At 38.2% G+C, this 27,725-nt stretch overlaps 1 protein-coding gene across 3 annotated transcripts in view; it reads left to right on the forward strand.

Annotated features, from left to right (window-relative positions):
* TMEM38B (transmembrane protein 38B) overlaps positions 1-27,725 on the forward strand; it is a 61,217-nt gene that overhangs the window by 4,198 nt on the left and 29,294 nt on the right. For 2 of the 3 annotated variants that reach the window (XM_086315795.1, XM_086315796.1), the window contains exons 2-4: positions 4,518-4,674; positions 23,618-23,802; positions 25,105-25,192. In XM_086315795.1, the coding sequence (XP_086171921.1) occupies positions 4,518-4,674; positions 23,618-23,802; positions 25,105-25,192 (430 nt within the window). The remainder of the gene's footprint in view (positions 1-4,517; positions 4,675-23,617; positions 23,803-25,104; positions 25,193-27,725) is intronic. The other variant, XM_086315797.1, reaches the window with a different exon arrangement.

Genomic DNA, 27,725 nt, shown 5'->3' on the forward strand with positions numbered 1-27,725 from the left:
AAAAGTGAAGAGGAACTAAAAAGCCTCTTGATGAAAGTGAAAGTGGAGAGTGAAAAAGTTGGCTTAAAGCTCAACATTCAGAAAACGAAGATCATGGCATCTGGTCACATCACTTCATGGGAAATAGATGGGGAAACAGTAGAAACAGTGTCAGACTTTATTTTTCTGGGCTCCAGAATCACTGCAGATGGTGACTGCAGCCATGAAATTAAAAGACGCTTACTCCTTGGAAGGAAAGTTATGACCAACCTAGATAGCATATTGAAAAGCAGAGACATTACTTTGCCAACAAAGGTCCATCTAGTCAAGGCTATGGTTTTTCCAGTGGTCATGTATGGATGTGAGAAAGCTGAGCACCGAAGAATTGATACTTTTGATCTGTGGTGTTGGAGAAGACTCTTGAGAGTCCCTTGGACTGCAAGGAGATCTTGCAGTCTATCCAACCAGTCTATTCTAAAGGAGATCAGTCCTGGGTGTTCATTGGAAGGACTGATGTTGAAGCTGAAACTCCAGTACTTTGGCCACCTCATGCGAAGAGTTGACTCATTGGAAAAGACCCTGATTTTGGGAGGGAATGGGGGCAGGAGGAGAAGAGGACGACAGAGGATGAGATGGCTGGATGGCATCACCGACTCAATGGACATGAGTTTGAGTAAACTCTGGGAGTTGGTGATGGACAGGGAGGCCTGGTGTGCTGCAATTCATGGGGTCACAAAGAGTTGGACACGACTGAGTGAACTGAACTGAACTGTAATTATGGTGGGGGTAATGAAGATAATGGTGACCTCTTTCAAAAGATCCCGTGCATGCACTACTATACTTAGTGCCCTCAGCCCTGCAGCAGGCCACCACCAACCCACGCCTCTGCCGGAGACTCCTGGACACTTATAGGCAAATCTGGGTCGGTCTCTGGTGGGGCCACTGATCCTTTCTCCTGGGTCCTGGTGCACACCAGGTTTTGTCTGTGTCCACCAAGAATTTATTTCCCAGTCCTGTGTAAGTTCCGGCGGCTCTATGGTGGTGGTAATGGCGACCTCCTCCAAGAGGGCTTATGCCTACCCAGGTCTGTTGCACTCAGAGCCCCTGCCCCTGCGGCACTCCACTGCTGACTTGTACCTCCACAGGAGACACTCCCAGTTCTCTCTCAGGCTCTGTGGGGACTCTGGAATTTGCCTTATTGGTTAAAAAATATTTTATCCTAGTGTTTTGTTATATAGAGGTTAAAAAATTTTTTTAACAAGTTGTTTTTATTTATTTATGACTGTGCTGGGTCTTCCTTGATGGGTGTGGGTTTTCTGTCGTTGCAGTGAGTGGGGGCTATCTAGGTGTGGTGCACGAGCTTCTCATTGAGGTGGTGCTTTTTGCAGAGTATGGGCTCTGGGTCTCATCGGCTCAGTAGTTGTGGCGCACGGGCTTAGTTGCCCTGTGACATGTAGAATCTTTGTCGACCAGGGATTGAACCCATGTCCCGTGCATTGGCGGGTAGAGTCTTAACCATTGGACCACCAGGAAGTTCAGAAGTTTTAAATTTTGATGGTGTCAAACTTATAAATCTTTTTCTTCATGGCTTTTTTTCCCCCCTGTTCTTAGATTACTAGATTAAAAAAAAATGAATGTTAAAATTTTCATCAAGTGATTTTTTAATGTCTGTCTAAAGGAGTGATCATATTAATTTGTTAGTATAGTGAATGATTTTAATGAATTTGTGTTAAACCTTCCTTAAATTCTTTGGATAAAAATCTACCTGGTTTTGATTTGTGATCCTTTTGAAAAACTACTAATTTTAATTTGTTATGGATATATTTGTGTACTGTATAAGTTAAAATTATAGTGTGACTTACAGTCTCGTCGTCTTCTTTTTTTTCTTCTCTCCTGCTTTTCCCTCCTCCCTTTTTCCTGACTCCCATCCTCCTTCCTCTCTCAGTCTCTCTTCTTTATTTTTCTTTACAGTTTTTTTATGTTGGAGTTATGTTGTTTCACAGAATAATTTAAGTTTTTCTAAACTCTATAATGGTTATATAATATAAAAATGAGTAATAAGAAATTATTTGGTATTTGTCCATTAGTTTATCTGGGTCTAACACCTTTCCTAGGATGGATCTTGGACTACCCTGTAATTTTTTTTCATAGTTATTTGTGTGTTCAAGTTTCTACCTATTCTCAAGGGGATTTTGCAATATATAGTTTTTTAGGAAAATTGTCCATTTCAATTTCCATTTCAACTATATGTTCACCTTTATTAGATTAAATGTTTTCTTATAATAAAATCTCAAATTATTTCCATTTTTTGCTTCTAATATTATACATTATTTTCATTCCGTCCCCTCTCCACACCCATTTTTTAGACTTACTGAACAATATTCTGTTTTATTTGTCTTTTCCAAGAAAAGCTTTGGGTTGGCTTTATTGTTTGCCTGTCTCTAGCATCAGTTTAATTTCTATTTTCATTTTTATAATTTGCTTCTATTTTTCTGGCCAGGTAAAAAAAATTTTTTGTACTGTTTCCTGTAATAATTTTGCTTATAGAAAGTTGCTGGACTAGGTCAAGGAACTCCCATGTACTTTACCCAGAATCACCAACTGACATTTAGCCCCATTTATTTAATTTTCCCCCCAGCTTTATTAACCTATAATTGACAAAATTATATATATTTAAAGTGTACAATGTGATGATTTGATATACATAGTACATTGTGTGGAGAAGGCAATGGCAACCCACTCCAGTATTCTTGCCTGGAAAATCCCATGGACAGAGGAGCCTGGTAGGCTGCAGTCCATGGGGTCGCTAAGAGTCGGGCACGACTGAGCAACTTCACTTTCACTTTTCACTTTCATGCATTGGAGAAGGAAATGGCAACCCACTCCAGTGTTCTTGCCTGGAGAATCCCAGGGATGGGGGAGCCTGGTGGGCTGCCATCTATGGGGTCACACAGAGTCGGACACGACTGATGCGACTTAGCAGCAGCAGCAGCAGCAGCACATTGTGAAGTACCACAGTGAAGTGATTAACACGTTTATCATCTCACATAGTTACCTTTTGAGTGTTTGTGTGTGTGTGTGTATGTGTGGTGACAACACTTAAAATCTACTCTTTTAGCAAATTTCAAGGATATAGTATAGTATTATTTAGTATTATTAACTACAGTCATTATGCTGTACATTAGATCCCAAAACTTATTCACGTATGACTAAAAGTTTGTACCTTACCATTTCTCTGAATGTTTTTATCTCTGTAGAGTATTTTTGCAGAACCACTTGAGTGTGAATTGGAGGCATTTTGCCCAGTTACTTTTGACTACTTAAGTGTGTTGATTTTAAGAGTCACAATACAGTTATCAAAATCAGGAAGTTTAACAGTGATACAATACTATTATTAAAGCCACAGTCCATGTTTAAATTTTATCAATTTGTTGTCCATAAAGTTCTTTTATAAATGTTCTTTCTCATTCTGAAATATGATCTAGGGAAATGAATTGCATTGCATTTGGTTGTCTCTTTAATGTCATTTAATCTGAAACATTTAATCAGCCTTTTTTGTGTGTGTGTTCTTTGACCTTTATGTTGTTAAAATATAGGCCAAGTGTTTGTTAGTTTTTTTTTTTTAGAATAGCCCTCAATTTGAGTTTGTATAGTTAAACTAGTTGAGGTTATACATTTTTGGTATAGTAGAAATACTACAGTAGCAATGATGTGTCCTTAGTGCATAGTATCAGAGATCACTTGAAATTGTCTGTTTATAGTGATGTCTGTAAGGTTTGCCCAGTCTAAAGTTACTATTTCTCTCTGTAATAAATAATCTGTTAGGAGACATTTGAGATGACGTAAATACCTATTTCTCATCAGCCTTTCACCTCTGAGTTTATTTTGTCATTCTGTTTCAAGTCTGTCATATTGAAACTTTAGTCTTCCAGCTTTATTTTCTAAAGTACTTAAGATTATAAATTTTTCTTAATATATCACTTGGACATATTAACTGACGTACTTACAGTAGGTTTGGAAATGAAAGGAGACAGTAGATGGGGAGATTGTCTGTATAATAATGTACTACTAGGAAACTGGCAGTAAGATCCTGAAGTGAAGTCGCTCAGTCATGTCTGACTATTTGCGACCCCATGGACTGCAGCCTACCAGGCTCCTCTGTCCATGGGATTTTCCAGGAAAGAATACTGGAGTGGGTTGCCATTGCCTTCTCCAGGAGATCTTCCTGACCCAGGGATTGAACCTGGGTGTCCCTCATTGTAGGCAGTCACTTTACCATCTGAGCCACCAGGTAAGTCCAATAAGATCCTAAAGAGGGTATTTTAAAGATGCCCCACATCACCCATGTCTTAACAAAAGTTTCCAGTGTTGATTTAAAGAACAGGAGATACAGTTTATGATGATCATGATTGTCATACTTATGAGTAATAGTAAGTTCTAGAAAATTATGAAATTAAGAAGTGTGTTTCTTTAGTGCCACTGGTACCTCAGGACTTGTTTAGTGTACAGTATCTCAAACATTTACTTTATCATTTCAGGAGCAGCAGCGCTGGCATGGAAGAATCCTCTGTCAAGCTGGTTTACTGCTATGCTCCACTGCTTTGGTGGAGGAATTTTATCCTGTGTACTGCTTGCAGAGCCTCCACTTAGGTTTCTTGCAAACAACACTAATATATTACTGGCATCTTCAATCTGGTAAGCTGTCATTGTGGTGAACTATTTAAAAAATTGTTCTGTAAATTGTTAGTAAATGGTATTTTTTTCTTTAAAAAATATTTTATGTTCTTAGAAGTTAATACATTTGCAAGGGAAGGCACCCAAATTATGCCAAAGGTTTTAAATGCAAAGTATATCTCTTTATCACCCTTCTCCCCTATTCTCTCTCAGAGGTAGGTATTGTTACCATTTTCTTATGTGTCTTTAGTGGAAGCATTTCAAGTATGAAAGGACATCAAATATTGGACCCCCAACAGTTGATCTTGTGAACCTAACCTATGCTCATAGTTATACAACTTAATAATCAAGAGTGTGACCAACTACACAAAAAGTCCAAGTGATTATGATATTTCTGTTAATTGTTCTTGTCATACTCTGATTTTTCAGAGCCTTATGAAATTTAACATTACTTTTTTTTTGAAGTGAAGAAAAAAATGTTAATAGGAATTGCTTTGGATTCTTGCAAATTCAACTTCAGTTATCTTTAAGAGGAGTGATCTTCCAAGTTAAAAAAAAGTATAATACCAATCAGAGAGCTTTGTTAAACCTAAAGGAGAAACTTTTGATTAAAAATCAAATCAATGAAATATGTAACATTAGGAACATTTGAAGTTAATTTTTATTGTGATAATTTTTTTTTTAATTTTTAAAAACTATTTATTTGGCTGAATTGGGTCTTAGTTGCAGCATGAGAGATCTTCATTGCATCTTGTGGGAGCTTTTTGTTGTGGCACATGGATTCTCTAGTTGTGGCAGTTGGTCTTCTGTAGTTTTGACACAGGGGCTTCAGTTACTCCATGGCTTGTGGGATCTTAGTTCCCTGACCAGGGATAGAACTACCTCCCCTGTATTGCAAGGCAGATTTTTAACCACTGGACCACTGGGGAAGTCCCTATTGTGATAATTTTAAATATGTGCTCAGTTGCTAAGTCATGCCTGACTCTTTGCGACCCCATGAACTGTAGCCCGCTAGTCTCAGACTTTGTCCATGGGATTTCCTAGGCGAGATACCGGAGTGGATTGCCATTTCCTTCTCCATTTAAATATGTAACCAATTATAAAAGGGGATATTATAAATAGTGGTAGCAATGGGAAAAATAGTGGGAACCTGTAGCCATAGAAACTGTTTGGAGTAGAACAGTAAGTTTGATAGCAAATACATATTGAGCTGTTACCATGTGTCAGCTAAAATTCTTTATATTCATTGTCATATCACAAGGGTCTAATGAAGTAGCTCCTATTATTTCCATTTGAAAAATGAGAAAACTGAGGCATAGAGAAACTTTGCTGTTATTTTCATGTTTAGTAAGTGATTGAGCTAGGATCAAAACCAGGAAGCTTGCCTATAGAGCCTTGACACTTAACAACCACTGTCTCTCATTTATTTGCTTAACTATTTCTTAAAGTATAACCATCCAGTTACTGTGTGTTTTAAAACACTTTCTCAAGGACTTTTATTTCTATAGCTATGTTTTAAGAGGATATTAACACTTTGGAGAATTTTTTTTTTAATGTGTCTCGATGCTGAAACTATATGAAAGTAGGATATCCAGACTCTGACACTTTTCATCACTTTCACTTCTACTCCTGTATACTAACTACCACTATTGCCTGGACAGTTGCAGTAGCTTCCTACGTGGTCTAGCTGCTTCTTCCATTATCCCCCCTGAGTCTTGTCTTTGTTTTTGCTGCTGTTTAGTTGCTGTCGTATCCAACTCTTTTTGACATAGTACATAAAAGTGATTATTTAAAAATAATTTATTAGAACATATTACTTCTCTGATCAGTATTTTCTTATTAAGAGGAAAATTCAAAACTCTTAGCGTACCCTGTAAGACTGTAAAATCTTCCTTTCCACTCTGTGTTGTAATGTCTTTCTAGTCTATTCTTGCTCAGTCTGCTCTAGTCATGTTGGCTGTGCCATTTTTTTGAACACAAAGATATTGCTCTATCTCAGTGCCCTTGTGCTTGCTCTCTTTTCTCTGTGATGTTCTTTTCCCAGGAGGCTCGTATTTTCTTTTTTTGGAGAGGTCTTCTCTAAAAAACATACCTCCTCTCCCATGACTATCTCATCATACTTCTTTTTTTTTCTTCCTAGATTTATTACTGTCTGGTGTGTTGTCTGTTTATTTCTTTTTATGATGGTTTGTCTCACTCCACTAGAATAGCAGCCTATCAGAGCAGGGACTTTGTTTTGTTGATTGTGTGCCAAGTACTACTGTTCCAGTCTCAGTAAGTACATTGCTAAAGGAATGGACTGCTTGTGTTACATGGGAGTTCTGTAATTGAGTGGCAAGAAATTACAGATCTTGATTAGTGGTTCATTAAATGAAATAAAATTGCTTGTCTATAAATATATACTTTCTTGGCTGAAATTAAGATATGTTAGAAATGGAAAATAAATGTATTTTTTGTAGTTAACTAATAGTATAGTATTTAGTTGTTAACTTGAAATCTTTTATTATTCCCATTTAATATAAGAGGAAATTGATGCTTGATATATTGATAAATGACAGGGTCTCAATTTCAAATTAGCATAATCTTAACCAAGAAGAACTTTCATTATAAACAATATGTGTTTTTTAATTTAAAAGTTTCAGTTAATATTGAGTAGGTGCAAAGGAATATTTATAATATATGCAGAGGACAAAGAATGATGACACAATAAAAACTTTTATATCCATCATTTACATTAAAAAAATATTCAGTTCAGTTGCTCAGTCATGTCTGACTCTTTGTGACCCCATGAACTGCAGCATGCCAGGCCTCCCTGACCATCTGGAGTTCATTCAAACTCATATCCATTGAGTCGGTGATGCCATCCAATCATCTCATCCTTTGTCGTCTTATAAAATATTTTATTATAAAGTAAAGATTCAGAAATCCAAGTATATCACCCAATGAATTATTGCTAGGTATATCCTTGAAACCATGACCCAAGTCAAGAAATAAAGAACTTTGTCATCTGTCCCAGAAGTTCCTTCTGGGTGTCACATTCCAATCACTACTCCCTTTCCACCATAAATAATAAAAGAAGAAAAGACTGACTATTTCCATTTTGAAATTCTCAATTAGTTATCAGATGAAAGTCATTAAGAGTGCTAACGTCAGCAAAAAAAAAAGCTTATCAGACATTTTGGGTCTCTTATGGTCTTGCTAAATAAAGGGATCTAACCTGAATTTGATTTGGATTCTTTCTTCCAGAAGAAAGTACAAGATGAATCTTATATTAACTAGCAAGGAAGCTAATCAGTCTCAAGAGCCAATCTGAATAAATTCCCCTTGGTCAATGAAGGGACAGTTTGAGGTTTAATAATAAAATTGCAGTTTATTGAAACCCATAAAATATGCTTAATCCATGAGCTCTTACTTACTTAAAATTTCTTTTTAAATAACAGGAACAAAAAGAACTGGAAACTTTTGGAGAACAGCAGGGGACCAATTCATATCCTGAAAACTGTAAACAAAGAGCAAGAATCAAGTGTATATCCTTCCTTTCCTATATGAAGTATACAGCTAGGTAACCAAATAATAGATGATAGCACACCATTATCCTGACTTTTATGTTTATGACTTCCTTGCATACAAAATTTTATCATCCAGATGTTCATTCCAAGACACTATAATTTAGTTACACACATTAAAAATTTTAATGTCTCTTTAAGTCTGTTTGATTTTATCAGTTTTCCTTCCATTCCGTTTTTCCTTATAGTTATCTCATGAAGAACCAGAGCTATTTGAAATGTAGACTTTTCTATACTAGTGAGTTTGCTGATTGCATACTCATGGTGCAGATCATTATATTCTTCTATTTTCTGTGTTTCCTGATAATTGGCAGATTGAGCCAGAATCCAGAGCAGATTCATGTTCAGTTCAGTTCAGTTCAGTTGCTCAGTCGTGTCTGACTCTCTGCGACCCCATGAATCGCAGCACACCAGGCCTCCCTGTCCATCACCAGCTCCCAGAGCTCACTCAGACTCATGTCCATCGAGTCAGTGATGCCATCCAGCCATCTCATCCTCTGTCGTCCCCTTCTCCTGCCCCCAATTCCTCCCAGCATCAGAGTCTTTTCCAATGAGTCAACTCTTCTCATGAGGTGGCCAAAGTACTGGAGTTTCAGCTTTAGCATCATTCCTTCCAAAGAAATCCCAGGGCTGATCGCCTTCAGAACGGACTGGTTGGATCTCCTTGCAGTCCAAGGAACTCTCAAGAGTCTTCTCCAACACCACAGATCAAAAGCATCAATTCTTCAGCGCTCAGCCTTCTTCACAGTCCAACTCTCACATCCATACATGACCACAGGAAAAACCATAGCCTTGACTAGCCGGACCTTTGTTGGCAAAGTAATGTCTCTGCTTTTCAATATGCTATCTAGGTTGGTCATAACTTTCCTTCCAAGGAGTAAGCGTCTTTTAATTTCATGGCTGCAGTCACCATCTGCAGTCATTTTGGAGCCCCAAAAAATAAAGTCTGACGCTGTTTCCACTGTTTCCCCATCTATTTCCCATGAAGTGATGAGACCAAATGCCATAATCTTCGTTTTCTGAATGTTGAACTTTAAGCCAACTTTTTACTCTCCACTTTCACTTTCATCAAGAGGCTTTTTAGTTCCTCTTCACTTTCTGCCATAGGGGTGGTGTCATCTGCATATCTGAGGTTGTTGATATTTCTTCCAGCAATCTTGATTCCAGCTTGTGCTTCTTCCAGCCCAGCGTTTCTCATGATGTACTCTGCATATAAGTTAAATAAGCAGGGTGACAATATACAGCCTTGACGTACTCCTTTTCCTATTTGGAACCAGTCTGTTGTTCCATGTCCAGTTCTAACTGTTGCTTCCTGACCCGCGTACAAATTTCTCAAGAGGCAGGTCAGGTGGTCTGGTATTTCCGTCTCTTTCAGAATTTTCCTTCTCCTAGATCCCTTTAATTAACAAGACCATGAGAGACCAAAATGTGTGATAAGCTTTCTTTTTTTATTGATGTTAGTACTCTTTTAATGACTTTCATCTGATAACTAATTGAAAATTTCAAAATGGCAGTAGTCCGTCTTTTCTTCTGTATATTAATTGAAGTAGTATTATAAATAAATACTTCCCACTAATGATCCATTATTTGGTTACCCAAGTTGTATAGTTCATAAAGGAAAGGAAGGATAAATACTTGATTCTTGCCTTTTATTTACAGTTTTCAGGATTATGAATTGGTCCCCTGCTGTTCTTCAGAAGTGACCAGTATTTTTTTGTTGTTGCTGTTGTAATTTAAAAAATTTTTAAGTAAGTATGAGCTCATGGATTAAGCGTATTTTATGGGTTTCAATAAATTAGAATTTTCTTATTATTAAAGCTCAAATTGACGCTTTGTTGACTAGTGGGAATTTCTTCAGATTGGCTTGTAAGACTTTGATTAGCTTCCTTGCTACTTAATTAATACAAGATTCACCTTGTACGTTCTTCTGGAATTAACTGATTTTTGTAGGAAACTCTGGTTCCTTTTAGGAGGAAAGGTATTTCAAGGTCACAGTCTGAACACTGCTGCTGCTGCTGCTAAGTCGCTTCAGTCGTGTCCGACTGTGTGCGACCCCAGAGACGGCAGCCCACCAGGCTCCCCCATCCCTGGGATTCTCCAGGCAAGAACACTGGAGTAGGTTGCCATTTCCTTCTCCAATGCATGAAAGTGAAAAGTGAAAGGGAAGTAGCTCAGTCGTGTCCGACCCTTAGCGACCCCATGGACTGCAGCCCACCAGGCTCCTCTGTCCATGGGATATTCCAGGCAAGAGTACTGGAGTGGGTTGCCATTGCCTTCTCCAAACTATTTATGTATTCTAGGTCTTTTCAGTGCACAGAGCTAGGAAAAATAAGGATAAAATAACTCACGAGTTCACTGATATTTCTAACTGAAATTTAGGATCATAGAATTTATGTAACTTTTCTCTGTTACGTATGTATCTTCTTTCTTCTACACTAAGAATTTTGAATTAAGAATTCAGTATCATGGTAATACAAGTCTGTGCCCCGACCAGTAATGCTGAAGAAGCTGAAGTTGAACGGTTCTATCAGATCTATAAGACCTTCTAGAACTAACACACAAAAAGGATGTCCTTTTCATTATAGGGGACTGGAATGCAGAAGTAGGAAGTCAAGAAACACCTGGAGTAACAGGCAGATTTGGCCTTAGAGTACAGAATGAAGCAGGGCAAAGGCTAATAGAGTTTTGCTAAGAGAATGTACTGGTCATAGAAAACACCCTCTTCCAACAGCATAAGAGAAGATCTACACATGGACATCACCAGATGGTCAGTACCGAATCAGACTGATTATATTCTTTACAGTCAAAGATGGAGAAGCTCTGAGCAGTCAGACAAAAACAAGACTGGGAGCTGACTGAGGCTCAGATCATGAACTCCTTATTGCCAAATTTAAATTGAAGAAAGTAGGGAAAACCATAGACCATTCAGGTATGACCTAAATCAAATCGCTTACAATTATACAATGAAAGTGACAAATAGATTCAAGAGATTAGATCTGATAGACTGCCTGATGAACTATGGACGGAGGTTGGTGACATTGCATAGGAGACAGGGATCAAGACCATCCCCAAGAAAAGAAATACAAAAAAGCAGAATGGCTGTCTAGGGAGGCCTTACAAATAGCTGTGAAAAGAAGACAAGCAAAATACAAAGGAGAAAAGGAAAGATATACCCATTTGAGTGCAGAGTTCCAAAGAATAGCAAGGAGAGGTAAGAAAGCCTTCTTCAGCGATCAGTGCAGAGAAATAGAGGAAAACAATAGAATGGGAAAGACTAGAGATCTCTTTAAGAAAATTAGAGATACCAAGGGAACATTTCATGCAAAGATGGGCTCGATAAAGGACAGAAATGGTATGGACCTAACAGAAGCAGAAGATATTAAGAAGAGATGGCAAGAATACACAGAAGAACTGTACAAAAAAGATCTTCATGAACCAGATAATCAGGATGGTGTGATCACTCACCAGGATCCAGACATCCTGGAATGTGAAGTCAAGTGGGCCTTTGGAAGCATCACTACGAACAAAGCTAATGGAGGTGATGGAATTCCAGTTGAAGTATTTCAAATCCTAAAAGCTGATGCTATGAAAGTGTTGCACTCAATATGCCAGCAAATTTGGAAAACTCCGCAGTGGCCACAGGACTGGAAAAGGTCAGTTTTCATTCCAGTCCCCAAGAAAGGCAATGCCAAAGAATGCTCGAACTACTGCACAGTTGCACTCATCTCACATCCTAGTAAAGCAATGCTCAAAATTCTCCAAAGCAAGCTTCAACAGTACTTGAACCGTGAACTTCCAGATGTTCAAGCTGGTTTTAAAAAAGGCAGAGGAACCAGAGATCAAATTGCCAACATCTGCTGAATCATCAAAAAAGCAAGAGAGTTTCAGAAAAACATCTATTTCTGCTTTATTGACTGTGCCAAAGCCTTTGACTGTTTCTGTCACCACAAATTGTGGAAAATTCTTAAAAGAGATGGGAATACCAGATCACCTGACCTGCCTCTTGAGAAGTCTGTGTGCAGGTCAGGAAGCAACAGTTAGAACTAGACATGGAACAACAGACTGGTTCCAAAGAGGGAAAGGAGTACGTCAAGGCTGTATATTGTCCCTGCTTATTTAACTTATATGCAGAGTACATCATGAGAAACGCTGGGCTGGAGGAAACGCAAGCTGGAATCAAGATTGCCAGGAGAAATATCAATAACCTCAGATATGCAGATGACACCACCCTTATGGCAAAAAGTGAAGAAGAACTAAAGAGCCTCTTGGTGAAAATGAAAGAGGAGAGTGAAAAGTTGGCTTAAAGCTCAATATTCAGAAAACGATCATGGCATTTGGTCCCGTCACTTCATGGCAAATAGAAGGGGAAATAGTGGAAACAGTAAGAGACTATTTTTCTGGGCTCCAAAATCACTGCAGATGGTGACTGCAGCCATGAAATTAAAAGATGCTTGCTCCTTGGAAGAAAAGCTATGATGCACCTAGACAGCATATTAAAAAGCAGAGACGTTACTTTGTCAACAAAGGTCTGTCTAGTCCAAGCTATGGTTTTTCCAGTGGTCATGTATGGATGTGAGAGTTGGACTATAATGAAAGCTGAGTGCCAAAGAATTGATACTTTTGAACTGTGGTGTTGGAGAAGACTCTTGAGAGTCCCTTGGACAGCAAGGAGATCCAGGCAGTCCATCCTAAAGGAGATCAGTCCTGAAAATTCATTGGAAGGACTGATGCTAAAGTTGAAACTCCAAAACTTTGGCCATCTGATGCAAAGAATTGACTCATTTGAAAAGACCCTGATGCTAGGAAAGATAGAAGGCGGGAGGAGAAGGGGACAACAGAGGATGAGATAGTTGGATGGCATCACCGACTCAATGGACCCGAGTTTGAGTAAACTCCGTGAGTTGGTGACGGACAGGGAGGCCTGGTGTGCTGCAGTCCATGGGGTAGCAAAGAGTCAGACGACTGAGCCACTGAACTGAACTGAAATGAAGAATTTTGATCCTTAAGGACACAAGACATGATAGAATTAGGATATTTCAACACCGCCCATTTATTCTGTATCATTCATGTATTACATAACAGTTTTGGAGTAATCATATGAATACCACCACTGATACGATTACTGAAAATATAATTTTTTTGCATATACTCTTTTCATTATCTTCTTATTTTTAAAATAGATGTACTATTCTACACTGTCATAGTAATAGTTTTTGCGTACTATACTCTTCCCTTCTTAATTCTTTTTCAGTCTTTGAGTTATAGCTAAACTGTATATTTAATGTTATTTTATCAGTCCTTATGTCTGTGTCTATAGTAATTTTGGCTTTCTGAAGGTTTTTTTTCTTAATTCATTCATCTGGAATACTAGTCCCCTACTTCTCATGTGTTGATAAGTTTCTGTTTTTTGTACCTGAAAGTCAGTTTTATTGGATATAGGATCATACTTTCTAGGTCTGAGTATTTTAAATATGTTACTCAGTTTTCTTGTTTATGAAGCAGTCTGTGAAAAACTGATCATTTAATTTTCTTTCTCTTAGAAGTCACATGCTCTTCTTTTCTAAATGCTCCAAAGTTTTTTTTCTGGCATAAAAGTCTAGTAATTTAAATTAAATGTTACTAGATGTTGGGCATTTTGGGGTCAATATTTTTAGGTATGTGGTCTGTCCTTTTTCGTAGCTGTGTGTGTGTGTGTGTGTGTGTGTGTGTGTTTTAAATTGAGAAAACTTTTATTATATGTACTCTTCTCTTGCTTTGAATTTCTCCAGGAACTCCTATTGGCTCTTTTTTGCCTTTCTTCAATGAACCTTTTTATGTCTTTAAAATTTTTTTTAAATTTTCTTTTTTACCTACTCTTTTTTTAGAAGGCACTTTTGTTTTCCTTCTAGTTTGGTCTTCATTACTGAAATAATTTTTTAATCTTTTTTCTTACTCTTTGTGAGTATTTATCTCCAGTTCTCAGTTTCTGTATTTTTGATGTGCATTGTTCTTTTATGTGTTGTATCGCTTTCTTAATGTCTTTACCTTGTTTTGAAATAGGTTGCAGTTTTGATCTGTTTTGTGAACACATTTACCTGAGTACTTTCTTTATAGGGATTTTTTTTTCTCTTATAATAATAAATTTATATAGGGTTTGACCTTGATAATTTTCTGTTGGTCATTTTTATGTGGAATCAAGTTTCTTGAACTTTTAAGATAAAGTAAAATTCATGAAAGATTCTCTGACTTCATAGAGCTCCTGCATCGGTTGTTGTTATATAGTATTCAAAAGATGATGACTTGCTTTCTGAGATTTCACCAGTCTTTTCCTCTTCCCCAGTTTGGTCTGTACCTTCCCCTGCTTTTGTTGTTCTGTCCCGTTCAGTTTTGTTTTTCTTTTTTTTCTTTTTGACCACAGCCCGTGACATGTTTAACTTCCCTGACCGGTGTCAAACCTGAGGCCTCTGCAGTGGGAGCTCAGAGTCTTAACCACTGGGCCACCAGGGAAGTCCATGCTCAGTTTTGATTCTCATTATGGCACTTGTTCCAGAAGGGAGCCTAGGTGGATCAGTGTTCAGAGTTCATGGGGACTACGTTGGTCGAACCCCTATGGACCTTCTTATCATGGACTCTGTCTCACCTAGTATTGGAAATGTTGGAATCCTTCCAGTTTCAGCTGTTGTTTTCCAAGTTGGCCTGCTGTGTTTTCTAGTGAATACCCATTAGTTATTTTGAAGCTGTTTTGTTCTTAGGTCCATTAGTTGCCACTTACTTTCTTCTTCCTGTCAAGCAGTTTAGGTCTTGGGTGCTGGTGATTTGCCTCTACCCCTTTACCCTTTGGGATTTGAAGGGATACCTTGTCACATAGTTTTGTTGCAAGTGCTGTGGATGGGATTTTGGCTTTGCTCTCTAGTTGCCCTGTCTGTTTTTATGTGGGGATTTGAAGAGATCTAAATCTGTGTGACTACTGCTGCCACTATCTTCCCAGAACACTTGTCATTAGTTTTGATGTTCCTTGTGTGACCTTCCACACTCAGCCCAGTCCCACCTCCTTTCTTCCGTCAGTTCAGTTCAGTCGCTCAGTCATGTCCGACTCTTTGCGACCCCATGAGCTGCATCATGCCAGGCCTCCCTGTCCATCACCAACTCGCGGAGTTCACTCAAACTCATGTCCATTGAGTTGGTGATGCCATCCAGCCATCTCATCCTCTGTCGTCCCCTTCTCCTCCTGCCCCCAATCCCTCCCAGCATCAGAGTCTTTTCCAATGAGTCAACTCTTCGCATGAGGTGGCCAGAGTACTGGAGTTTCAGCTTTAGCATCATTCCTTCCAAGAACACCCAGGACTGATCTCCTTTAGAATGGACGACTGATCTCCTTTAGGATGGACTGGTTGGATCTCCTTGCAGTCCAAGGATCTCTCAAGAGTCTTCTCCAGTGCCACAGTTCAAATGTTGTACCTGTCATTTCTTTACTTTTCTGTGTAGTTCTGGTATATATTATTTCTAAACAATGTATTTCGTGACAGTTTTATAAATGGAATCATAATATATGTATTTTTCATTGACTTGCTTTTTTTGTTCAGCCTTTGTTCCTGAGATTCAGCTTTATGGTGTATGGTTATAATTTACTAATTTTCTCTCCTGTATAGCTTATCAGAATGAATTGTGGTCATATTTCATCCATTTCTTTGTTGACATAGAATTATTTCCAGTTTTTTTTTTCTATTACAATGTTGTTAGGAACATGATACACATGATATACCAAGAGATTTTTCTCTTGGTATAACTTAAGAATATATTTATTGAGTTATAGGGAAAGTGATTTTTAAGCTCTACTAGATAATGACAAATCATTTCTCAAATGATTATGCTAATTTACATCTCCACTGTAGTGCACTTAAATCTAAGAACTGAACTGCACCAATAACTTAAATACTCATATTTCTCTCATCCCATCTCCCTGGACTTTTCATACAGATAATTTCTACCTTGTTTGTGTTTATCTTACTTTTTTAGAAAAAGGTGTATATCTTACATATGAATATCTAAACAGTATATCTTTTTAGTTCTGTTTGTTTTTTGCCCTGTTTTAAAATGGAGTGTTATACTTTATATAGTTCTCTAGGGCTTTTTTTACTCAGCATTATGTTACTTAGATTCATCTGTGTTTTGTTTGTAGCTGTGGTACATTCCTTCTCATTGCTGTATAATCTATTATATTAATATCTATATTCATTGTTTTTCTGATGACCTTTTTTATTGGTTCTAGTTGTTTTGTTGGGTACTACTAAACAACAACAATAGCAGCCACTGATGTAGTATTTACTGTTTCAGACACTTTTCTAAGGGCTTTACATTTGTGCTCTCATTTAACCTCACAGGAAACCAGTGAGGCAAGTTCTGTTTTATTTTCATTTGGTAGATAAGGGATCTGAGACAACTTGCCCAAGGAATCACAGGTGTCTAGTAGCTGGAGCCAGGATTCAGACCTAAGCTACCTAGTCCTTTAGTCTGCACTTGCACAGCATTTTGTTTTGGATTTGGGAAATACATTGTCTTTGTGTTCACAGACCCTTAAATACAAAAAAAAAATGGTGCTTGCTTAAAGACACAGTGTGTTTTAATGTTTTCTTTGTTCAAGTTTTAATGTTGAGAACAAGTTTCTAATCTTTGCTTCATTTGATTTTAATTTGAGAGATTAAAATGTTTGTGATTTACTTTTAACTCTAGCAAGCTAAACTAAGGGAGTATGTGAATACACTTATTGGGAAGGTCATCTTTAGTATAATAGCTCATAGTGCTCACATCTGGAAATCAGCACCATCTGCTGGCAAAGGGAAACAGTAACTTGGTATGTCATGGTATGTTTAGTGTTGTTTGGAAAACAGTATAGCCTTTCATGGGATTTTTCCTTTTGAAAACTGTTTCTGGGAGGAAGTAAATATTTTATAATTCTTCTGTGTATTGATTTTTATGCCCCAGTTTATTTTCCTTTAACTTCTAAGTATCAGTTATTATATATTGCACATTTACATAACTGAGACTGCATTTTTATGAGGAAAAAATACAACAAAAAGTATAGTTATATAAGTCTTGTCATTCTGTAATAGTCTTTTTCAGAGAATATACATAAAGTTATTCATTTGTTAGAGTAATGAGAGCAAGAGAAAAGCTATCTTATTGGACTAATATGAACTGCATTTAGTTTATTGCTCTCTTTTGACTTGGTGAAGTTATCCTGGTTTTGGTAGTCAGAGGAGGGGAATTAAGGGAAAATGAAGGCAGAGTTCTCAGTGATTAACCATGGGAAGCTCAACTCTTGGTATTAAACTAAATTCTCATTTCATCTTCCTATTTTTTAACTGTTTCAACTTTGATTTGTCAGTGGCCTCGCATCCTGTTTGTATCCTATTTTAGACTAACTTTTGTTATTTAGCACTATTCCTTGTCTTTTTTTTCTCTCTGTTAATCTAAGTGACTTAAAAATATATGAGAAATAAATTGCGTTCTTGTTCCATTTCATGTTATGTTGCAGTCCTTCTTTTCTGATATGTTTTCTTTAAGTGCTTTAAAGTTAAAAGTTCCTTAGATGCTACAATTTTAATTAAAGGTGAAGTTATAATCTTTACAGAAGGAGGAACATGATGATTCCTTAATGAGTGTTGGTTAAGTGAGTCATCAAAGAAATTTTAAAAAGCTAACGTGTTATAGAGCGGGAATGGCTGTTTAGGGAGCCTCTGGTGTGATTTGCTTACTTGTAAGTCTATGGAGCACAATAAACAATTCTTCTTTTGCCCTGTGGCTGTTTAACACTTGAAATGAGAACTATTTTTGTTTGAAATACTAGTGTGTTATAGGTATACTTTAGAAATACCTGAAATGCAATAAAGACTTATTTATTAGAAATAGCAGTAGTTACAGATTTTTAGACCATATGCCAAAATGTCACATAGCTGCATATAAAAACTCCAAGATTGGAACTTCCTTGGTGGTCCGTAGTTAAGATGCAGTGCTTTCACTGCAGGGGGCATGGATTTGATCCCTTAAGTTAGGGGGAAAAAATGTCAAGATTTCTCTTGTAGTTTAGGCTTTGACTCATGTTGAAAAAGTTGGCTTAAAGCTCAACATTCAGAAAACGAAGATCATGGCATCAGGTCCCACCACTTCATGGGAAAAAGATGGGGAAACAGTGGAAACAGTGTCAGACTTTATTTTTCTGGGCTCCAAAATCACTGCAGATGGTGACTTAGCCATGAAATTAAAAGACGCTTACTCCTTGGAAGGAAAGTTATGACCAACCTAGATAGCATATTCAAAAGCAGAGACATTACTTTGCCAACAAAGGTCCGGCTAGTCAAGGCTATGGTTTTTCCTGTGGTCATGTATGGATGTGAGAGTTGGACTGTGAAGAAGGCTGAGCGCTGAAGAATTGATGCTTTTGAACTGTGGTGTTGGAGAAGACTCTTGAGAGTCCCTTGGACTGCAAGGAGATCCAACCAGTCCATTCTGAAGGAGATCGGCCCTGGGATTTCTTTGGAGGGAATGATGCTAAAGCTGAAACTGCAGTACTTTGGCCACCTCATGCAAAGAGTTGACTCATTGGAAAAGACTCTGATGCTGGGAGGGATTGGGGGCAGGAGGAGAAGGGGACGACAGAGGATGAGATGGCTGGATGGCATCACTGACTCGATGGACGTGAGTCTGAGTGAACTCCAGGAGTTGGTGATGGACAGGGAGGCCTGGCATGTTGCGGTTCATGGGCTCGCAAAGAGTCGGACACGACTGAGCAACTGATCTCTGATCTGATCTGAAGATAGTTTCTGTGTGGAGAATGAAAATGAGGCCATTTGTATTATTTTTGTTTTGTTGTGTTTTTGTTTGAGTATTTTGAGCATACATTATTTTTATTTTATTTAAAAATATACTTTAAAAAATTGCTTAAGTGTAACTCTTTTCTTTTCCTGGCACCTAATCTACTTCCTAGAAATTTGTTTTACCTTTAAAGAGAGAATTTAAAGAGAGGCTTTCAAAATATTTTATAAACATGTAAAGTTTTTATATCATACCAGTCATTTTCAAGGAGAAGGCAATGGCACCCCACTCCAGTACTCTTGCCTGGAAAATCCCATGGACGGAGGAGCCTGGAAGGCTGCAGTCCATGGGGTTGCTGAGGGTCGGACATGATTGAACGACTTCAGTTTCACTTTTCACTTTCATGCATTGGAGAAGGAAATGGCAACCCACTCCAGTGTTCTTGCCTGGAGAAAAATCCCAGGGACGTGGGAGCCTGGTGGGCTACCTTCTGTGGGGTCGCACAGAGTCGGACATGACTGAAGTGATTTAGCAAGTCATTTTCAAAAAGCTTTTAACTATTCTTAGGTAATTTCTTTCTTTCTTTAAAGCTCTTTGATTATCAGATGGTTTTTTGATATATTTTGTGTTTTGCCTCCTGCTAATTTATTAACAAGAATACACAGAAGAACTGTACAAAAAAGATCTTCACGACCCAGATAATCACTATGGTGTGATCACTCACCTAGAGCCAGACATCCTGGAATGTGAAGTCAAGTGGGCCTTAGAAAGCATCACTATGAACAAAGCTAGTGGAGGTGATGGAATTCCAGTTGAGCTATTTCAAATCCTAAAAGATGATGCTGTGAAAGTGCTGCACTCAGTATGCCAGCAAATTTGGAAAACTCAGCAGTGGCCACAGGACTGGAAAAGGTCAGTTTTCATTCCAATCCCTAAGAAAGGCAATGCCAAAGAATGCTCGAACTACTGCACAATTGCACTCATCTCACACGCTAGTAAGGTAACGCTCAAAATTCTCCAAGCCAGGCTTCAGCAATACATGAACCGTGAACTTCCAGATGTTCAAGCTGGTTTTAGAAAAGGCAGAGGAACCAGAGATCAAATTGCCAACATCCACTGGATCATGGAAAAAGCAAGAGAGTTCCAGAAAAACATCTATTTCTGCTTTATTGACTATGCCAAAGGCTTTGACTGTGTGGATTACAATAAACTGTGGAAAATTCTGAAAGAGATGGGAATACCAGACCACCTGACCTCCTCTTGAGAAATCTGTATGCAGGTCAGGAAGCAACAGTTAGAACTGGACATGGAACAACAGACTGGTTCCAAATAGGTAAAGGAGTACGTCAAGGCTGTATATTGTCACCCTGCTTATTTAACTTATATTCAGAGTACATCATGAGAAATGCTGGACTGGAAGAAGCACAAGCTGGAATCAAGATTGCTGGGAGAACTGTCAATAACCTCAGATATGCAGATGACACCACCCTTATGGCAGAAAGTGAAGAGGAACTCAAAAGCCTCTTGATGAAAGTGAAAGTGCAGAGTGAAAAAGTTGGCTTAAAGCTCAACATTCAGAAAACGAAGATCATGGCATTTCGTCCCATCACTTCATGGAAAATAGATGGAGAAACAGTGGAAACAGTGTCAGACTTAATTTTTGGGGGCTCCAAAATGACTGCAGATGGTGACTGCAGCCATGAAATTAAAAGATGCTTACTCCTTGGAAGAAAAGTTATGATCAACCTAGATAGCATATTGAAAAGCAGAGATATTACTTTGCCAACTAAGGTCCGTCTAGTCAAGGCTATGGTTTTTCCTGTGGTCATGTATGGATATGAGAGTTGGACTGTGAAGAAGGCTGAGCGCTGAAGAATTGATGCTTTTGAACTGTGGTGTTGGAGAAGACTCTTGAGAGTCCCTTGGACTGCAAGGAGATCCAACCAGTCCATTCTGAAGGAGATCGGCCCTGGGATTTCTTTGGAAGGAATGATGCTAAAGCTGAAACTCCAGTACTTTGGCCACCTCATGAAGAGTTGACTCATTGGAGAAGACTCTGATGCTGGAAGGGATTGGGGGCAGGAGGAGAAGGGGACGACAGAGGATGAGATGGCTGGATGGCATCACTGACTCGATGGATGTGAGTTTGAGTAGACTCTGGGAGTTGGTGATGGACAGGGAGGCGTGGCATGCTGCGATTCATGGGGTCGCAAAGACTCGGACACGATTGAGTGAGTCAACTGAACTGAACTGAATTTATTAACTGTTAATAAGTTATTTAATTCAGGGCTACTTTTTATTATGCTGAGTTTTAGGTGAGGGTGTAACACAGTGAATGATTCCTGTCATTAAGGACTGTTATAATTTATTATAAAGATAAGGTATAGAAGAGCTACATTGTATATAGGAACCATCAGAATTTAGTCTGAACTGAGACTATAAAATGAAACTCCCAAAGTCAATGTATATGGTAGTATTTGAGTGAAATCTTCAAGAAAAGGAAGAATTGGTAAGTGGAGTTGAAGAGAGGGTGCTTCAGGCCTAACAAATCATTGCATCTTATACTTGGTCTCTGAAGTAATGTTTTGGTGAACAGTTTTCATATTCCATGAATACTTTTGGGAATTTGGATTTATGAACCATGAATTAAAATAAGATTAACAACTTCTTTTAGAAAAGATAGAGTACCTCTTTTGAGCAGTATATTCCTCATTGCTTCCAGATAAATATTTTGCTTTAAGCACAAAATTGTCTGCCAGAGAGTATTAGGAATATGGGAGTGGGGGAGTGCTATGTCTTCCTATCAATAGTACTGTTAAATTGTTGAACAGATGCTTAGAACAAATGAAGCTGCAGAAAATAACTCACCTGAGGAGTGAATTATTCTTAAACTAATATCACAATTTAATTGGTTGAAACTTAAACTTACTCAACTGAGTTGAAGAACAAGCTTCATATTCTTTTAACTGTATGGAAATGTGTTTTTCCTTAACATGAATGAATCTGTCTTGTTGAGAGCTGTGACCTTTCTCTGTATAGGTTGCAGTTTATACACAAAGGGGCACAGGTAAAGATGTAAGTGGGGTTGAAATGCTTCTCCTTGCTCAGCTACCAAAGGCTCTTTTCTAATTCCAAAGACACTCTCTACCTAGAGAGGGCTTCCCTTGTGGCTCAGCTGGTAAAGAATCCACCTGCCATGCGGGAGACCTGGGTTTGATCCCTGGGTTGGGAAGATCCCCTGGAGAAGGGAAAGGCTGCCCACTCCAGTATTCCGGCCTGAAGGATTCCATGGACTGTATGGTCCATGGTGTCACAAAGAGTCGGACACGACTGAGGGCCTTTCACTTTGTATCTAGAGATACTCAAAAGCAGAAGTGATTATCAAGTTCAAGTTCAGTTGCTCAGTCATGTCTGACTCGTTGTGACCCCGTGGACTGCAGCACGCCAGGCCTCCCTGTCCATCACCAACTCCCAGAGTCTACTCAAACTCATGTCCATTGAGTTGGTGATGCCATCCAACCATCTCATCCTCTGTCATCCCCTTCTCCTACCACCTTCCATCTTTCCCAGCATCAGGGTCTTTTCCAGTGAGTCAGCTCTTCGCATCAGGTGGCCAAAGTATTGAAGTTTCAGCTTCAACATCAGTCCTTCCAATGAATATTCAGGACTAATCTCCTTTAGGATGGACTGCTTGGATCTCCTTGCTGTCCAAGGGACTCTCAAGAGTCTTCTCCAACACTACAGTTCAAAAGCATCAATTCTTTGGTGCTCAGCTTTCTTTGTAGTCCAACTCTCACATCCATACATGACTAATGGAAAAAGCATAGCTTTGAGTAGACGGACCTTTGTTGGCAAAGTAATGTCTCTGTTTTTTAATATGCTGTCTAGTTTGGTCATAACTTTTCTTCCAAGGAGCAAGCTTTTTTAAATTTTATGTCTGCAGTCACCATCTGCAGTGATTTTGGAGCTCCCCCCAAAAATCAAGCCTCTCACTGTTTCCATTGTTTCCCATCTATTTGCTCTAAAGTGATGGGACCAGATGTCATGATCTTAGTTTTCTGAATGTTGAGTTTTAAGCCAACTTTTTGACTCTCCTTTCACTTTCATCAAGAGGCTCTTTAGTTCTTCGCTTTCTGCCATAATGGTGATTATACACTTGCTTTATATTGTTGGTGCATTCAGTACTTAGCTTCTAGAGTAGTATAGACACAGATTAGGAACTTACAGCATATATAGAGTACTCAGAAGTACAAAATTTATATTCCTCTTTCATTATGACTTTTTGGCAGATTTTTTTATGTGCTTCATGTGATTTAAAAAATTCACTTTGGAACTTCCCTGGCAGTCCAGTGGTTAACACTCTATGCTTTCCTGCAGGGAGCATGGATTGTTCCCTGGTTGGGGAACTAAGATCCCACGTGCCTCATGGAGCAGCCAAGAAAAAAAAAAACGACTTAATTCAGATCATTTGTGGTTTTCTTGCAGTCAAATTCCATGTTTATTTGGATAATTCCATTTGTTGTGTTTTATCAGATTGTTATTGCTGATACGCTAGATTTTTTTGTTCTGATTACAGTCATATTAAAATATTTAAATTTTAATTTCAGGTATATTGCATTTTTTTGCCCATGTGACCTAATTTCCCAGGCATACTCATTCCTACCTGTTCAACTGTTGGCTGCGGGAATGAAGGAAGTGACCAGAACTTGGAAAATAGTAGGTGGAGTCACACATGCTAATAGCTATTACAAAAATGGCTGGATAGTCATGATAGCTATTGGATGGGCCCGAGGTAATATTAATAACATATGTTCATAAATATTCTGTTATTGGTGTACTACAAGTACTGAATAGTTCTTTGGTTACATTAATGGGGACCACATACTTTAGTAACAGAGACTTCTTTGGAAGATGAAAGCTTTGTTTTTGTTGGCTGGTTAATTTAATTCAAAACTGGCACTCTTAACTATTACTAGTCATCAGCCATTATTTTACAGCTGATTGTCTTAAAATATACAATATATATTATTGGTTTATTTAATAGCTGTAACCAGAGAGATTCATAGTTAATTAAGGTGTAGCTGTCACCATATAAAAAACAAGTTTACATAAGAAATTATGTGGTTTATCTAATTAAAGAAATTTTGCTCTTTGTTTTTTCTGTATTTTTTTCCATCTTGAATAATCTGAAATAGTAAATGTGATTGATTATGGGTTTATGTTCACCCTATATTATCTACCTTTATTGTTCTTTTATAAGTTGAAATTAAATTTTCAGTGTGTTGTTACAGTTATTGCACCTAAAACTAAAATCAGAGAAGGAAATGATAAAGCAGAGGAGTTTATTTTTTCAGGTCAGAAACAAACCTCAAGTTACATCTCTGTCTGAGACCCCAGTTTTAACCTTAATTGTAGTACAGTAGACAGCTGCCAAGAAAGAATTGCAGTTGTCTTGGTACCATAAATGTACAAAGCAACTTTTTTCTTCCTCCCTAGAATTATAGCTTGGAATTTTAAGTCAGGAGATAGAATTATGGCTTCATTTCATATATTTTCTCAAGAATATTTGGTTAAGTAGTCTTGTTTTTGGAGAAGGCAATGGCACCCCACTCCAGTACTTTTGCCTAGAAAATCCCATGGATGGAGGAGCCTGGTAGGCTGCAGTCCATGGGGTCGCTAAGAGTTGGACACGACTGAGCGACTTCACTTTCACTTTTCACTTTCATGCATTGGAGAAGGAAATGGCAACCCACTCCAGTGTTCTTGCCTGGAGAATCCCAGGGACGGGAAGCCTGGTAGGCTGCCATCTACGGGGTCGCACAGAGTCGGACATGACTGAAGCGACTTAGCAGCAGCAGCAGCATTCTTGTTTTGGTAGCTCAGATGGTAAAGTATCAGCCTGCAGTGCAGGAGACCTGGGTTGCATTCCTGGCTCAGGAAGATCCCCTGGAAAAGGGAATGGCTACTCACTCCAGTATCCTTTCCTGGAGAAGTCCATTGACAGAGGAAACTAGTGGGCTGTAGTCCATGGGCTTGCAAAGAGTCTGCATGACTGAACAACTAACACATTCCTATCTTATCTTGGCCTTTTTAGGTGCAGGTGGTAGCATTATCACGAATTTTGAGCAGTTGGTAAAAGGATGTTGGAAACCAGAAGCCGAAGAATGGCTGAAGATGTCCTAGTGAGTTTGTATAGACTGTACTGAGACGTGGTCTTTTATCTTTAGATTTTACCAAATTTATTTTTAAAACATTTTGGACTCTATATGTGAATGAAACAAACAAACAGAAAGACAAAATGATAATGGGGAGAAAACCAGGAAACCTATCTTTTTTTTTTTTTTTTTTCAGAAAGTCTACTGTCTTAAATGTAGCTTTAAAAATAAATATTGATTACTTTTTCTGTGGGTTCCTCCTCTTAGAAAATAAAACCAAACAAAAGCTCTTGGATTGTTGTAGGGTTGTGGGAAGAGAGTGCATTTATGAACTGAGAACAGGAGCAGACTTCTCTGGAATCAGTGGCAGCCTCTTGGCATTTTCATTAATGGCTACATCATCGCCCAGATTCCAAATTATTCATAGTTCTGGTAGTAAAATGTCAAACTTATGTGAATAGTCAATACATTATCAAAAAGCTCTGTTAGTTACTTTAAAAATGAGAGTTGAGTAACTACATACAAAAAATAAGAAAAAGAGGAAATAACCCATTCTGTGTTTGTACAATTCATACCACCTTTTGCACCCATTTAGGAGAATTTAATTGTTAGATTTCTCTACAGACATTGACCCAATCAAATAAGTCAGAAATGTATTCCTGATGCAACTGAAAATGAAATAGAGAAATATAGTTACCATTTGCACAGTTCAGTAAGGAAAGACTTAGGCTTTAATGGCCATAATAAGCAAGGTGAGGAAGACTTAATGTAAAATAAACTCATTAGAATGGATTAAAAATGAAGGTTGAGAAGTAGTATGAATGATGAAGTATGTGTTTGAATGAACCAGTAGATTTCAGGATGTTTAACTTAGAATGTATCTCTTAAAGCTTGAATGAAGTAATTTAGAAATGGAACAAAGGAAGCTTTGATTGATAAATAAGTAAATAAGTTATAAATAAGACATTAGTGAAAGGGGACATTTTTCTCATTTTGAGTATATGCCTTGAAATTTCTTCCATGAAACATTTCTTTTCTTTTTTTTTTTTTTTAAATTTTATTTTATTTTTAAACTTTACAATATTGTATTAGTTTTGCCAAATATCGAGATGAATCCGCCACAGGTATACCTGTGTTCCCCATCTTGAACCCTCCTCCCTCCTCGCTCCCCATACCCTCCCTCTGAGTCGTCCCAGTGCACCAGCCCCAAGCATCCAGTATCGTGCATCGAACCTGGACTGGCGACTCGTTTCATACATGATAGTATACATGTTTCAATGCCATTCTCCCAAATCTCCCCACCCTCTCCATCTCCCTCTCCCACAGAGTCCATAAGACTGATCTATACATTGGTGTCTCTTTTGTTGTCTCGTACACAGGGTTATTGTTACCATCTATCTAAATTCCATATATATGCGTTAGTATACTGTACTGGTGTTTTTCTTTCTGGCTTACTTCACTCTGTAAATAGGCTCCAGTTTCATCCATCTCTTTAGAACTGATTCAAATGTATCCTTTTTAATGGCTGAGTAATACTCCATTGTGTATATGTACCACAGCTTTCTTATCCATTCATCTGCTGATGGGCATCTAGGTTGCTTCCATGTCCTGGCTATTATAAACAGTGCATGGGACCTAATTAAACTTAAAAGCTTCTGCACAACAAAGGAAACTATTAGCAAGGTGAAAAGGCAGCTTTCAGAATGGGAGAAAATAATAGCAAATGAAGCAACTGACAAACAACTAATCTCAAAAATATCCTACAGCTCAACTCCAGAAAAATAAATGACCCAATCAAAAAATGGGCCAAAGAACTAAATAGACGTTTCTCCAAAGAAGACATACAGATGGCTAACAAACACATGAAAAGATGCTCAACATCACTCATTATCAGAGAAATGCAAATCAAAACCACTATGAGGTACCATTTCACGCCAGTCAGAATGGCTGCGATCCAAAAGTCTACAAGCAATAAATGCTGGAGAGGGTGTGGAGAAAAGGGAACTCTTTTACACTGTTGGTGGGAATGCAAACTAGTACAGCCACTATGGAGAACAGTGTGGAGATTCCTTAAAAAACTGGAAATAGAACTGCCTTATGATCCAGCAATCCCACTGCTGGGCATACATACTGAGGAAACCATGAAACATTTCTCAAGGCTGTAAAACTGAAATCAAGTTGTGATTGTCCTCTTTTTAAAACCTTGTAGTGTCTGCCCAACTGGTCTCTGAGACCCTCCAAGATATGTGTCTCCACCACACCCAATTTGCTTTGACTTCAGCTCTCACTGTTCTCTCCCTTGCTCACTGCACTGTATCCTTGAACAAGCCAGGTGTTGTCTGTTTTAAAACTAACTTCTCTCTCTGTCTAGAATATTTTTCCTTAGGTGGCTAGCTCCCTTATCTACTTTGCTCAACGTAGTTTTTCAGAGCTTAACTTCTCAATGAAAACTACCTTACTTAAAATTGAAACACTTCCCTCTATTCCCCCCACCCAGCATTTATCATATTTTATAATTTACTTATCCATTATGTTTGTTTTTCTATCCCCTTGGCTTTCC

The sequence above is a fragment of the Bos grunniens genome, chromosome 8 (genome assembly GCF_055505025.1).
Source record: "Bos grunniens cultivar Pamir isolate PY7600 chromosome 8, Bosgru_T2T1.0, whole genome shotgun sequence".
Classification (NCBI taxonomy): Eukaryota; Metazoa; Chordata; class Mammalia; order Artiodactyla; family Bovidae; genus Bos; species Bos grunniens.